We start from the raw sequence: 13,394 nt of genomic DNA on the forward strand, positions 1-13,394 counted from the left end.
ACACCACTCGCTCAAGATGCTCAATTTGCGGCAAATTCACGTCATTCGCGCGAACAAGGCGGAATCACGTCCATCGCGCTGAAGGACCTCCAGATGCGCGTCAACGCGCCTTTCCATTTACTTAACATGGAAATCATTCGCTCCAGACGCTCTATTCGCGCTCGGTGTGAACGTACCTTTAGTCGTGTAGAGACGCTCCTAATTGCTAGTGAGATCATCCGCCGCTGCCAGGGTCACTGATTTCTTGACCCTTTCCCGCTCTTAAAGGGTTAGTTCTCCCCAAAATGTGCATTGTGTGATTAATTCCTCCAGTGGTTGGCCAGCCGTCAGTCCTCTGCTCATCTTCACACACAGATGAAGATATTAGTGTTGAAATCCGATGGCTCAGAAAGGCCTTCATTGACACCAATGTCATTTCCTCTCTCAAGACCCATAAAGGCACTAAAGACGTCGTTACAAAGCCCATCTCACTACAGCGGCTCGACAATCATTGATGAAGAGGCCAGAATAAAAAAAAATTAAAAAAAATAAACGCTAATTAGCGACTTGTATAGTGATGGGCGATTTCAACACAAAGATTCGAATGTTTGTGAATCAGTCAATTGATTCATGATTCGAATCGCCAATGTCACGTGATTTCAGCAGTTTGACACGAGTTAAACAGTAAAGTTTCACATGAACAAAGTTGATTCTGTCTTCAGTGAAGGTGAACAGTGTGAGAATATCAGATGTGTATCAGTGTATTGGATCCGTGCATTCGGCCTTAAAGTGACAGCAGCTTTGTAACTTTTCTACAAGTATTTAAATGAGTTTAAGTTAGTCGTCTGCTAGTGTGTCAGATGGAGCGTCACTGACTGGCTTAAACCATGATGGCATAATGTGCATTTATACAACTATAATACAATAATGCGGCGACATAAAGAAGGAAATACTTAAGTACTTTTGAAAACAAATACTTCTGTACTTTTACTTTAGTAAAAATAGTTTTTTACTACTTTCACTTGTAACGGAGTAATATTAGACCAGCGGTACTACTTTTACTAAAGTAATAGAGTTGTGTACTTTGTCCACCTCTGTGATCACGTCGCGTTATCTTTCAATCATTGTATAAAACCCGCCCTGATGATTTCATTGGTCCGAACAGTTTCTGTTCGCGCATAATTACTCCTCAACGGATCAAATCCAGAACGAATCGCCCGACCTCAAAGGTTGTGGGCGGGGCTAAATTCGGCTGGCATCCAGACTACATAAGGGCCGCTGGGTTGTTGATTTGTAGTTGTTTTGATGATGGCAGCTTGGAGAATAAATCCCATGTTTCATAAGACCCGAGTGTGAATTCCCAGCGTAATTACAGGACGGCGCAGGATGATATTAACTAGTGGTTATGATTAATGACACCGTCTGCAGTGGATAATTAATCAGCTGTATTTGCCCTTGAGGCCAGGCATCTATCTGGACCATCTGTCATGCCAATGTGGATAAACTCTCCGCTAACCTTTAGCCTTCAGCCTTTAGCCCTAGTCAGAAGTAACTCGGATGAAAGTTACGACTTTGTGACTGTGTCCTAGTTTCTTACCAAATGTGCTGTTAAGAAAAAGTTATATCGCTGCTACTTATTTGGGACTCCTAAAAGGTTCACTGTAAAAAATGCTCTTCTTACTCAGTATTTTTGTCTTGTTTCTGGTCCAAACATCTAAAAATTCTTAATACAAGAAGTATTTACTAGACGAGCAAAAGTAATTGTCTTGTTTTGGGAAAAATAACTCAAAATGAAGAGAGTTTTTGCTTAAAATAAGATAAATAATCTGCCAATGGGGTGAGAAAAATAATCTTAATTCAAACAGAAAACAAGATTATTTTTCTCACCCCATTGGCAGATTATTTATCTTATTTTAGGCAAAAACTCTCTTCATTTTGAGTTATTTCTTCCCAAAAACAAGACAATTTTGTACTTGTCCAGCAATTGTTTCTTAATGTAAGAATTTGTAGATATTTAGACTAGAAACAAGACAAAAATGCTAAATAATAAATGCATTTTGTTCTATGTAGAGCCCTTTTTAAGTGCCAAAGGGTTCTTTCTTGTCATTATAGAAAGGTTTGTACATTAAGCCACACATGAGGAGACAAGACACTTTATTAAACTATGTGGCTAGACTTTAATAAGACAGAATGCAGCATCATAAATCTGCATCATAAGGGCATATGGTGCCAGATGGCAGCTGTACATTTACAGTCATCCACAGGAGACTTCAGTTGTTCTGTTAGTATTGAAACGGTTGTAACACGTTCATAGAGTCGTGTGTGTGTGTGCGTGTGTGTGTGTGTGTCAGGACGGGGCGTTAAGCACGGGTTTGTTCTTGTTTTGATTACACTGTCATTACAAGCAGGTTGGCAGCGTTTGGTAAAACCAGCAGCTCTCATCTCCTCTAATCTGATGTAAGGCACTCATGCCAACCTGCTGCGATGGCAACAATGCCAAATATAACCGTAACAAAAGACCGTTCTTAGCCGGTTTGGCTGTCTGCGTTTCTGGTTCTGTGTTTTCTGATGCCTCTTGCACGCTTGTCGACTTGATGGAGGAGGTTTGGATTGGGCATTTTACACACACGCTTTCCTAACAGATAAAGTTTCCAAAAGTTTTTTTTTTTGCAGCTGCAATGCCCTTAGAAGAGCCGTTTTTGGTCCCCAAAAGTTGTTTCATCGAACAGTCCTTAATGTTTCTCTGAGTGTGAAGAACCTTTTGTAGAAGGGAAAGATTAAAGATAAACTGCTGATTTATTAAAGTAAATACACCGATCAGGCATAACATTATGACCGGTGAAGTGAATAACACTGATGATCTCTTCATCTCCTGTTAGTGGGTGGGATATATTAGGCAGCAAGTGAACATTTTGCCCTCAAAGTTATCAAATCATATCCTGATTGGCTTCATCACTCGGTCTCCTCCTCACCAATCAGCTGGAGTGTGGTGAGCGTTCTGGCGCAATATGGCTGCCGTCGCATCATTCAGGTGGTGCTGCACATTAGTGGTGGTTTGACATTTAGTCCTCAGAGTTGATGTGTGTGAAGCAGGAGAAATGGGCAAGCGTAAGGATTTGAGCGAGTTTGGCCAGATTGTGACGGCTAGACGACTGGGTCAGAGCATCTCCAAAACTGCAGCTCTTGTGGGCTGTTCCCGGTCTGCAGTGGTCAGTATCTATCAAAAGTGCTCCAAGGAAGGACCAGTGGAGAACCGGCCACAGGGTCATGGGCGGCCAAGGCTCATTGATGACCGTGGGGAGCGAAGGCTGGCCCGTGGGGTCCGATCAAACAGACGAGCTACTGGAGCTCAAACTGCTCCAGAAGTTAAAGGACAGCTCCGGCGAATTTTTAAGTTTATCTTGATCGTTATATCTTTGTGAGCACAGTCTATAGAAAAAAACCCGAACCGGATTGGTGCTATTCCAGTTAATGCCCAGAGCCCTCCTCAGCTAAACGGCAGCTTTGGGGGCATAACCGTAACGGGTGTCTTTGGGCCTCGACAGACACAAAATGCAATTAAAATGTCTGTCCAACATATACCAATCCGGTTCGTTTTTTTTTCTATAGACTGTGCTCACAAAGATATAACGATCAAGATAAACTTAAAAATTCACCGGATTTGTCCTTTAATGCTGATAGAAAGCTGTCAGAATACACAGAGCATCTCAGTTTGTTGCGTATGGGGCGGCATAGCCCCTGACCAGTCAGGGTGACCTCTGACCCCTGACCCCGCCGAAAGTAGGTGACCAATCAGAGCATCTTCTAAATGTGAATTTTAGAGCACACAAGCTTATAGATAACCTTAAACAGACAGTTCACCAAAAATGATAATTCTGTCATTTATTCACCCTCAAGTTGTTCCAAACCTGTATGAATTTATTTCTTCTGCTGAATATAAAAGACAATATTTCGAAGAATGTCAGTAACTAAACAAATAATGCGCCTCAATGACTATCATATTATGGAAGTCTATGGGGTCAATCAACTGTTTGGTTACCCACATTCTTCAAAATATCTTAATTTGTGTTCAGCAGAAGAAATAAATTCATACAGTTTTGGAACAACTTGAGGGTGAATAAATGACGGAATTATCATTTTTGCATGCACTATCCCTTTAAGGCCTAACATATTCATACTAAAAGCCCAAAAAAAAATTTCATGGGGACTTTAAGAGTCATATAAAAAATATTAGTCTGCACACAATGACCTGGTAGGATAAGCCCTGCGCTGCTGGCGAATTATGAAGTCTTTGAGTGCATCACCCTGCCCTATTTTCAGACGCCCTACATCAGGTTGCCAAAGTCAGGTCAGGCGAGGTCATTCCCACATCCTACAGCACCTGCCGACTCTCAACCTCCAGCTTTAAAGGATTCATTCACCCAAAAATGTGCATTGTGTGATTAATTCCTCCTGTGGTTGGCCAGCCGTCAGACCTCCGCTCATCTTCACACACAGATGAAGATATTAGTGTTGAAATCCGATGGCTCAGAAAGGCCTTCATTGACACCAATGTCATTTCCTCTCTCAAGACCCATAAAGGCACTAAAGACGTCGTTACAAAGCCCATCTCACTACAGCGGCTCTACAATCATTGATGAAGAGGCCAGAAGAGTTTTTGTCACGTGCCTGTCCTGTCTTGTGTGCACATGTGAGTTTTGTTAGTTGAGCATGTGCTTCTGTCATTGTCTGACCCCTCCCCCTTGTTATCTGATTAGTGTTGATTTCTCCCACCTGTTCCCTCTTGATTTCTTCCCTTTATAAGCTCCTCGTGTTTGTCAGATCTTTGTACTGTCTACGTCTCCCGTTTCCACGTGTAGTTTTCAGTTTTATGGTTTTCTAGTTTATGTTTTCCCCCCTTGTGGGTTTTGTTTTGTGTTTATGTTTTATTTTGTTTATGTTATCATTTTCTGCACTTGAGTCCTCAGCTTAGTTTTCTTTAGTTGTAACGTGACAGTTTTTTTTGCACAAAAAAACGAAATAACGACTTATATAGTAATGGCCTATTTCGAAACAACGCTTCAAACCGTTATGAGTCAGTGAATCGATTCATGATTCGGATCGCCAAAGTCACGTGATATCAGCAGTTTGACACGCGATCCGAATCATGAATCGATTCACTGACTCATCTGAAATCGGCCATCACTATATAATTGGTTATATATAAGTCATTAATTTCACTGAATATATATAAGTTGTTATATATTAGGGGTTGCACCAACCAGTCGACTAATCGACCTTAATGCTCTGTCACGACGCTTTAAGCCTGACGTCGACTAGTCGCTGCTTATAGAGGGCGCAACAGGCTAAGCAATTCCTGACACGCAGGCTCTGTTTTGAACAGTTAAAAATGACAAATAAATGCATACTCCGTGAGCTCTCCACAAGACATGTTTGATTACCATCTGGATGCTCAAAATTGATCGGGAGAATGCAGGCTTATTGTACACGTAAGTTAATCATCGCGCTAAACTGCGTGCTGCATAGTGCAACACACACACACACACACATAGCCGATCACACATCACGCACGCCTCACACAAAACCATTCAGTAGCGCAGAAATGTATTGTCAACACAGTTCTGTGATTTATCAAAAAAATAGCTTAGAAACTGAAACGTTCTAGCATATATTTCTTGATAACTAAAAATCACAGCTTCACTATTAGTGTGGACGCTGCCAGGTAGGACTAATTCACACACAATAACTTACTAATGCAGTCATATAGCCTACACGTAATCTTTATTGTGCTAACTTTACTTTATCTGTATCTTATTCAGAACGAACAGAAATCTGTGAGGAATATAACGACCATAAGACAAAAGAACTGATACAAAAGCTGTCATGTAGGATCAATAACCTTATGGGCAGTGCTGTCATATGCCATATCAGCTGTGCACAGTGCCGCCGCTCCCATCACGCGCTGCGCGGATGGCACCAAGTGCTGAGGGGCGCACCACGATAAATTTCTGTCAGCGCAACGTGAACACGCCACCCACGGGCACCATTAAAAATGATGCGTAGGGCATCAAAACGGCCAGCGGCGGTACTGGCTGTGCACAAGAATATATTATATCCTAATATTATATTAAGAATTATATATATTCACTACATAAGTCGTTATATATATTCACTATATAAGTCGTTAATGTCACGGAAAACAGGTGAAAGTGCTTTTAAAGTTTTTGCACCTTTTTCCTGGTATACATTGCAGAAACAGCTCAAATTTGAGAATCTACCGATAATGACAGTTTAAAACATAAAGGACTATTTGAGTAAATGCACATGTGATGTTATTGAGTGCTGCTAGGGATTTTGTTGAGATTATGTTAAAGTGTTAAATGTCTTCTTTCAGTTATTTGTGTGTATATGTATTTTATTTAAAAAAATTCATTTGTTTGTTATTATTATTATTATTATTATTATTATTATTATTATTAGTTTCTGCTGTAGTGGCCAGGACTCCCTTGAAAAAGAGATTTTGAATCTCAATAGGATTATTTCCGGGTAAAATAAAGGATAATAAATAAATAAAAATATTTAGGTTTTTTTGCGCACTAACTCTATTCTGGCCTCTTCATCAATGATTGTAGAGTCGCTGTAGTGAGATGGGCTTTGTAACGACGTCTTTAGTGCCTTTATGGGTCTTGAGAGAGGAAATGACATTGGTGTCAATGAAGGCCTTTCTGAGCCATCGGATTTCAACACTAATATCTTCATCTGTGTGTGAAGATGAGCGGAGGTCTGACGGCTGGCCAACCACAGGAGGAATTAATCACACAATGCACATTTTTGAGGGAACCTTCAATGTTCGTCTCAAACCCGTGCAGTTTGTGTCCGGCTGTCCACAGGCCTGAAGAGCAGAGGTGAAGGAAGACCTCACACTGCAAAAAAAGCTTTTCTTACTTAGTATTTTTGTCTTGTTTTGGGGGAAAATAACTCAAAATGAAGAGAGTTTTTGCTTAAAATAAGATAAATAATCTGCCAATGGGGTGAGAAAAATAATCTTAATTCAAACAGAAAACAAGATTATTTTTCTCACCCCATTGGCAGATTATTTATCTTTTTTTAAGCAAAAACTCTCTTAATGAGTAATTTTTTCCCTAAACAAGACAATAATTTTTACTTGTCTAGTAAATGTTTTTTAATGTAAGAATTTTTAGACGTTTGATCTAGAAACAAGACAAAAATACTGAGTAAGAAGAGCTTTTTTTGCAGTGCAGTACACCAGAATCCACAGCATCACTGATTACACATTGGAGAAAAAGAGGAGAGAAAGCAGAGAATGTGTAAGAGAGGAGAAGGGAGGGCAAGATGAGCAGAAGAGGAAGAATGTGGCGTTAGGAATTCCAAACAGCCCCTTAATCCAAGTGTGGACTGAAACGCTGCTCCGAGCATTTGCCGAAGCTTTTATCCCTCCGCAGAATCACAAAGCAGAGGTCGAGAGGTCAAGAGCGTGAATGGGGATTTCTAAGAGCTCTCTCCTGACTGTGTGCACACTTCATATCATAAAGCTAAACGTCTGTAACCCTTTTCAACACACACCCACATACAGTTTTATATATGACCAATGCTATATGTTTAAAAGTTTAGCTACAGTAATTAATGCAGGTACTAATAATAAATACACGGGCAAGTGTATTATATATAGAAACCAATGCGAATACATCAAATTCAGGGACAAAATATATTCTATGCATGACCTGTCATTTTATTCGTATCAATATGAGGAGGGCACTCTCACAGAAAGTCCAAAAGTGGATCCGTAGAATCGTTATGAGTGATGAAACGTGACGATGACAGTCATACGATTGCGACAATATATGCTTTCTGTGTGTTTTTCAAGCCATCTCAATGTAGGCTATTTATTGACAATTAAGTATATCATATGAATAATGCAGTGCTAACAGACAGCTTTTGAAATGTTTAGTATCTTCTGCTCACCAAAGCTGCATTTATTTAATCAAAAATACAGTTAAAACAGTAATTGTAAAATATTATTACAAATTAAAATCATCTTTTTTTCTATGTGAATATATAGTAAAGTGTGATTTATTCCAGTGATCAAAGCTGAATTTATCATCATTACTCCAGTCTTCAGAGTCACATGATCCTTCACTAATCATTCTCAGATGAGGATCTGATGATCAACACACATTTAGGATTATTATCAGTGTGGAAAACAGTCGTGCTGCTTGAAAATGTTGTGGAAACATGATACATTTTATTTTTCAGGATTCTTTGATGAATAGAAAGTTCAATGCACCGCATTTATTAAATAAATTATCTTTTGTAATATTAAAAATATCCCTTGTGATCAGTTTAATGCATGTCTGATCAATAAAAGTATTAATTTCACTCTTTTTTTAAATTTTACCAGAAATGTTTGAATGGTATAGTGGTTTCCACAAAAATGACCCATGAGCAGCACAACTGTTTTCCACACTGATAATAATCCTAAATGTGTGTTGATCATCAGATCCTCATCTGAGAATGATTAGTGAAGGATCATGTGACTCTGAAGACTGGAGTAATGATGATAAATTCAGCTTTGAATAATTAATAAATCACACTTTACTATCCGCTTGTTCAGTCGTGACGTAAGGAACGCCGTTTCTGGGTCCAAGCCTCAACTCGTTTCACTTGAGAATGCCATTGACGCCCGTTTATGAGCGCTATTTATTCATATTAAACATCAAACGTTTAAAAAAGTTTAACATTTTAAATACTTACAGTCTACACAACAGTCTCTGTGCTCACAGCGTCACATACATTAATATTTTAACGATTTAAAAAAGATGAATCACTGTCTGGCCATCTGGAATTTTGGTGTGGAGAAAAAGGTTTTTTGTAGTATCACTCCACATTGTGTGTGTATATTAGCACCGTCTGTAGTTTTTCTTGTGGTATAAGATAGAGCGTTTGGACCCGGAAGCGCTGCCGCGTGACGTCAGCCTTAACAACCGGATATATTCACATAGAGAACTGATGATTTACATCAGAATAATATTTCTGAATAACTTTTTTTTTTTACATTGCATCATAAATCTATGGAGACAATGCACAAGTGTTTGTAGTAGGCTATATAAACCAATTATACAATTGGCATAAAATATAGGAGAAATTAGTGGTTATTGTTCAGCAGTGTATTTGATATATACCGAATTAAAAACTCCGAGCCGCTCCAGAGCTGTTCAGTTCATCTCTGTTTGAGTAATTTCGGAGTTCAAAAGATCCCGTCAACTGACACATGGTTTCTTTTTTACAGTGCGTGTACTGTATGAATGCTTTCCTGCCATCTGTGTCAGATGTGATGAGCGCTAAATGATTTTCCATATGAATAGGATGTGCGTTTCCTGTTTTCTTGCGTCAGGATGTTTTTGATGGTTCTTAATATATACTTCCTCCTTTTCCTCACCAGATACGACTATAAAGAAATGCTGCATAACTCCACCTTCTGTCTCGTGCCTAGAGGACGCCGCCTGGGCTCTTTCCGTTTCCTGGAGGCTCTGCAGGTACTTATTTACAGTCAGTTCCTATTGCTAATATACACCGATCAGGCATAACATTATGACCGGTGAAGTGAATAACACTGATGATCTCTTCCTCACGGCTCCTGTTAGTGGGTGGGATATATTAGGCAGCAAGTGAACATTTAGTCCTCAGAGTTGATGTGTGTGAAGCAGGAGAAATGGGCAAGCGTAAGGATTTGAGCGAGTTTGGCCAGATTGTGACGGCTAGACGACTGGGTCAGAGCATCTCCAAAACTGCAGCTCTTGTGGGCTGTTCCCGGTCTGCAGTGGTCAGTATCTATCAAAAGTGCTCCAAGGAAGGACCAGTGGAGAACCGGCCACAGGGTCATGGGCGGCCAAGGCTCATTGATGACCGTGGGGAGCGAAGGCTGGCCCGTGGGGTCCGATCAAACAGACGAGCTACTGGAGCTCAAACTGCTCCAGAAGTTAATGCTGGTTCTGATAGAAAGCTGTCAGAATACACAGAGCAGCTCAGTTTGAGGCGTATGGACCAGTCAGGGTGACCTCTGACCCCTGACCCCGCCGAAAGCACCAACAGTGGCACGTGAGCATCAGAACTGGACCACGGAGCAATGGAAGAAGGTGGCCTGGTCTGAGGAATCACGTGTTCTTCTACATCACGTGGATGGCCGGGTGTGTGTGTGTGGCTTACCTGGGGAACACATGGCCCCAGGATGCACTATGGGAAGAAGGCGAGCCGGCGGAGGCAGTGTGATGCTTTGGCCAATGTTCTGCTGGGAAACCTTGGGTCCTCCATCCATGTGGATGTTACTTTGACACGCTCCACCTACCTAAGCATTGCTGAGACCATGTTCAGCCTTTGATGGAAACGGTATTCTGGTGGCTGCAAGGGGGTAATCTAGCCCTCGGAAAGCGTTCCACCCATAGGGCTCTATTGGGTTGAGATCTGGGGACTGTGGCGGCCATTTTAGTTCAGTCAACTCATTGTCATCAAGGGGGTAATCTAGCGTTCCCCCCCTAGGGGCTGCCATTGCTAACCAAGCCATCACCTGCTGTTAGCATCCCATTGACTCCCATTCATTTTTGAGTCACTTTGACAGTGAATAACTTTACATCTGAGGCGTTTAAAGACTCCATTTGTCCAGTGTTTATTTCTAAAGAAACACGACAATGTATAAAAGGCTCCATTACCTTGTATCTTACACTATCGCCCCGCAGAAGCTGTTTTTGTAAAAATAGGCTAACGATTGCGTCATAACCAACGCGACTCTGTCGCACAGTTGAGAAATTACCGTATAGACCTGAGGAGACGCTCACAAGCAATCTTTACTGTCTATGAGGCCGTCGGGGGGACGTGGAGACATAAAGTCTGATAAAGTCAAGGGGGAAGAATGAGGAGAAGCCCATAGTGAGCCAAAAGCAACGGGAGAAAATATTTAAACAACGTGATTCAGATTTCACTTTCCACAACTACTAGAAGACCTACAGCTGTCAGACAGGAGGCTCACGTCACATCTACGTCCTCAAGCTCAGTCTGAGCCGGCGCAGATCGCTCAGCCATCAGGAAGTGAGTGCTCCTAGGTTGACTTCATTATTTCGCCGTTGACGTCAATGGGGTCGCTGTGTCCATTTCTTTTACTGTCTATGGGTGGCTGTGGCTCTTCCAGCAGGATAATGCTCCTGACACAAAGCACAAATGCTTCAGGAATGGTTTGAGGAGCACAACAACCAGTTTGAGGCGTCGACTCGGCCTCCAGATTCCCCAGATCTTCCCCCAGAAAGCACACCTTCAGCGGTCTAGTGGAGTCCATGCCTTGACGGGGGGGACCAACACAATATTAGGTCATAATGTTATGCCTGATCGGTTTCTGTGATGCTCATAATGGTGTAATCTCTATTGTGTGGGAGTGCGGCTGTGCTCTTTCAGGTTGTGTGGCATTTAGTAGACATGAGGCTTAACAGGCCATCATATATTGTGTTTTGATGTGTGTGTGTGTGATGAGCATTGGAGGTTTATATGATGCACGCGTGTGTGTGTGTGTGTGTGTGTGTGTGTGTGTGTGTGTGTGTGTGTGTGTGTGTGTGTGTGTGTGTGTGTCCGTGTCTGCGGCTCAGCTTTTGGCTGTATTGGTCTGTATGTATTTCAGCAGATTGAAGGGCCGGTTAATGACACTGCAGGGATTTGTTCATAACAGCAGGATGATATTAGAGATGAGGGAGCGGCTTACCAGATTAGGGACAGGACAACTGGACAAACACACGCCGGCCTTTACGCTTGGGAGTTCTGGCTTTTGTCTTAAGGTCTGTCGAGGTGCAGAGATGACATCAAATAATACTCTGAATATATACCAGAGTATGAATTTATAATTTATTATTATTATGATTACCATTTTATATACTATGGTGCATGTCCAAAAAAAGGTATACCCATCCAAGTGCACACACACACACACACACACACACACACACACACACACACACACACACACACACACACACACACACACACACACACGTTGGTCTATGTGGTTTACAGGGACTCTCCATAGGCGTAATGGTTTTTATACTGTACAAACCGTATTTTCTATCCCCTTACACTGCCCCTAAACCTACCCATCACACACACACACACACACACACACACACACACACACACACACACACACACTCACTCACACACACCGTGAACACACACACTCAGATAAGTGGGGTCAGTTGGGGGTTCGGTGCCTTGCTCAGGGGTCTCACCTCAGGGTTAGGGCTGCACAATAAATCACATTTTACATGAAAACATGCTTATCGCGATCGGCTGATCATGATTATTGAATCGCGAAGGTTGTGATTATCTGTTCTGTGCTGTTTGTCAGTGGAGGACGGCTCTGTGGTCAGTAGTATAAGGCCGCCCAAATCGTCCCAATGAAGGCTAACGATTGGCGGCTGAAGATTCAATCTTTTCCGCTGGGAAAAGGGATTTTGTTCCAATTCCTCATTATCTGACTCCATTTAATCATATTTTCTCATTTAGGTTAGAATGCCAAATGGTCATTTATATATAATAGTTTAACCACACATTTAATTATTCCGTTTAACCCTTTGTTTAAATTAAGCCCAACCTGAATAATTCCAGAGCGAGTCAGAATCAATCAAAGTGTAACAATTTATTAACAGACAGGTAAATGTATAACGCCAATTACATAATCAATTCAAAGTTAACCCATATAACATCAAATACTCTGAAGTAAAGGATGAAATATATACTTCTGAAAATAAATTCCATAATGCTGGGTTATCTTAAGATATCCAGCATTACGGGCTGACCTGATTACAGAATCGCCCCGTGATCTCTGACACACACTACAGGCCAAACGTTTGGACATCACTATCTGTAATGTTTTTGAGAGAAGTTTCTTCTGCTCATCAAGCCTGCATTTATCTGATCAAAAATACAGAAAAAAATGTAATATTGTGATCTATTATTATGATTTAAAATAATTGTTTTTCAGTGTATTCTCCTTTAAATGCTGATTTATTTCTGTGCTCAGAGCTGAATGTTCAGGATGGTTCCTCCAGTCTTCAGTGATCATGATCCTTCAGAAATCATTCTCAGATGAGGATTCATTACGAGTGTTGGACACAGTTCTGCTCACTAATATATGCTCATAACCTGTGAAACTTTTTATAAAACTTTGATGAATAAAAAGTTAAAAACATAAAAATAAAAAAAGAAGCAAATGTTTTAAAAATAGAAATCTTTTGTAGCAACAATACACTCTACTGGTCAGACTTTTTTCTTTCTTTCTTTTTTTGAAATAAATCATTCATTTTATTCAGCAAGGATGTGTTAAATTGATAAAAATTGATAGTAAAGGAGATTTATATGAT

The 13,394-nt window shown here is 40.8% G+C and overlaps 1 protein-coding gene across 1 annotated transcript in view; it reads left to right on the top strand.

Annotated features, from left to right (window-relative positions):
- ext1a (exostosin glycosyltransferase 1a) overlaps positions 1 to 13,394 on the top strand; it is a 90,945-nt gene that overhangs the window by 48,232 nt on the left and 29,319 nt on the right. The window contains exon 2 of the mRNA XM_067447758.1: positions 9,440 to 9,533. Coding sequence (XP_067303859.1) covers positions 9,440 to 9,533 — 94 coding nt within the window. The remainder of the gene's footprint in view (positions 1 to 9,439; positions 9,534 to 13,394) is intronic.

This window comes from Pseudorasbora parva, chromosome 7 (genome assembly GCF_024679245.1).
Source record: "Pseudorasbora parva isolate DD20220531a chromosome 7, ASM2467924v1, whole genome shotgun sequence".
NCBI lineage: Eukaryota > Metazoa > Chordata > Actinopteri > Cypriniformes > Gobionidae > Pseudorasbora > Pseudorasbora parva.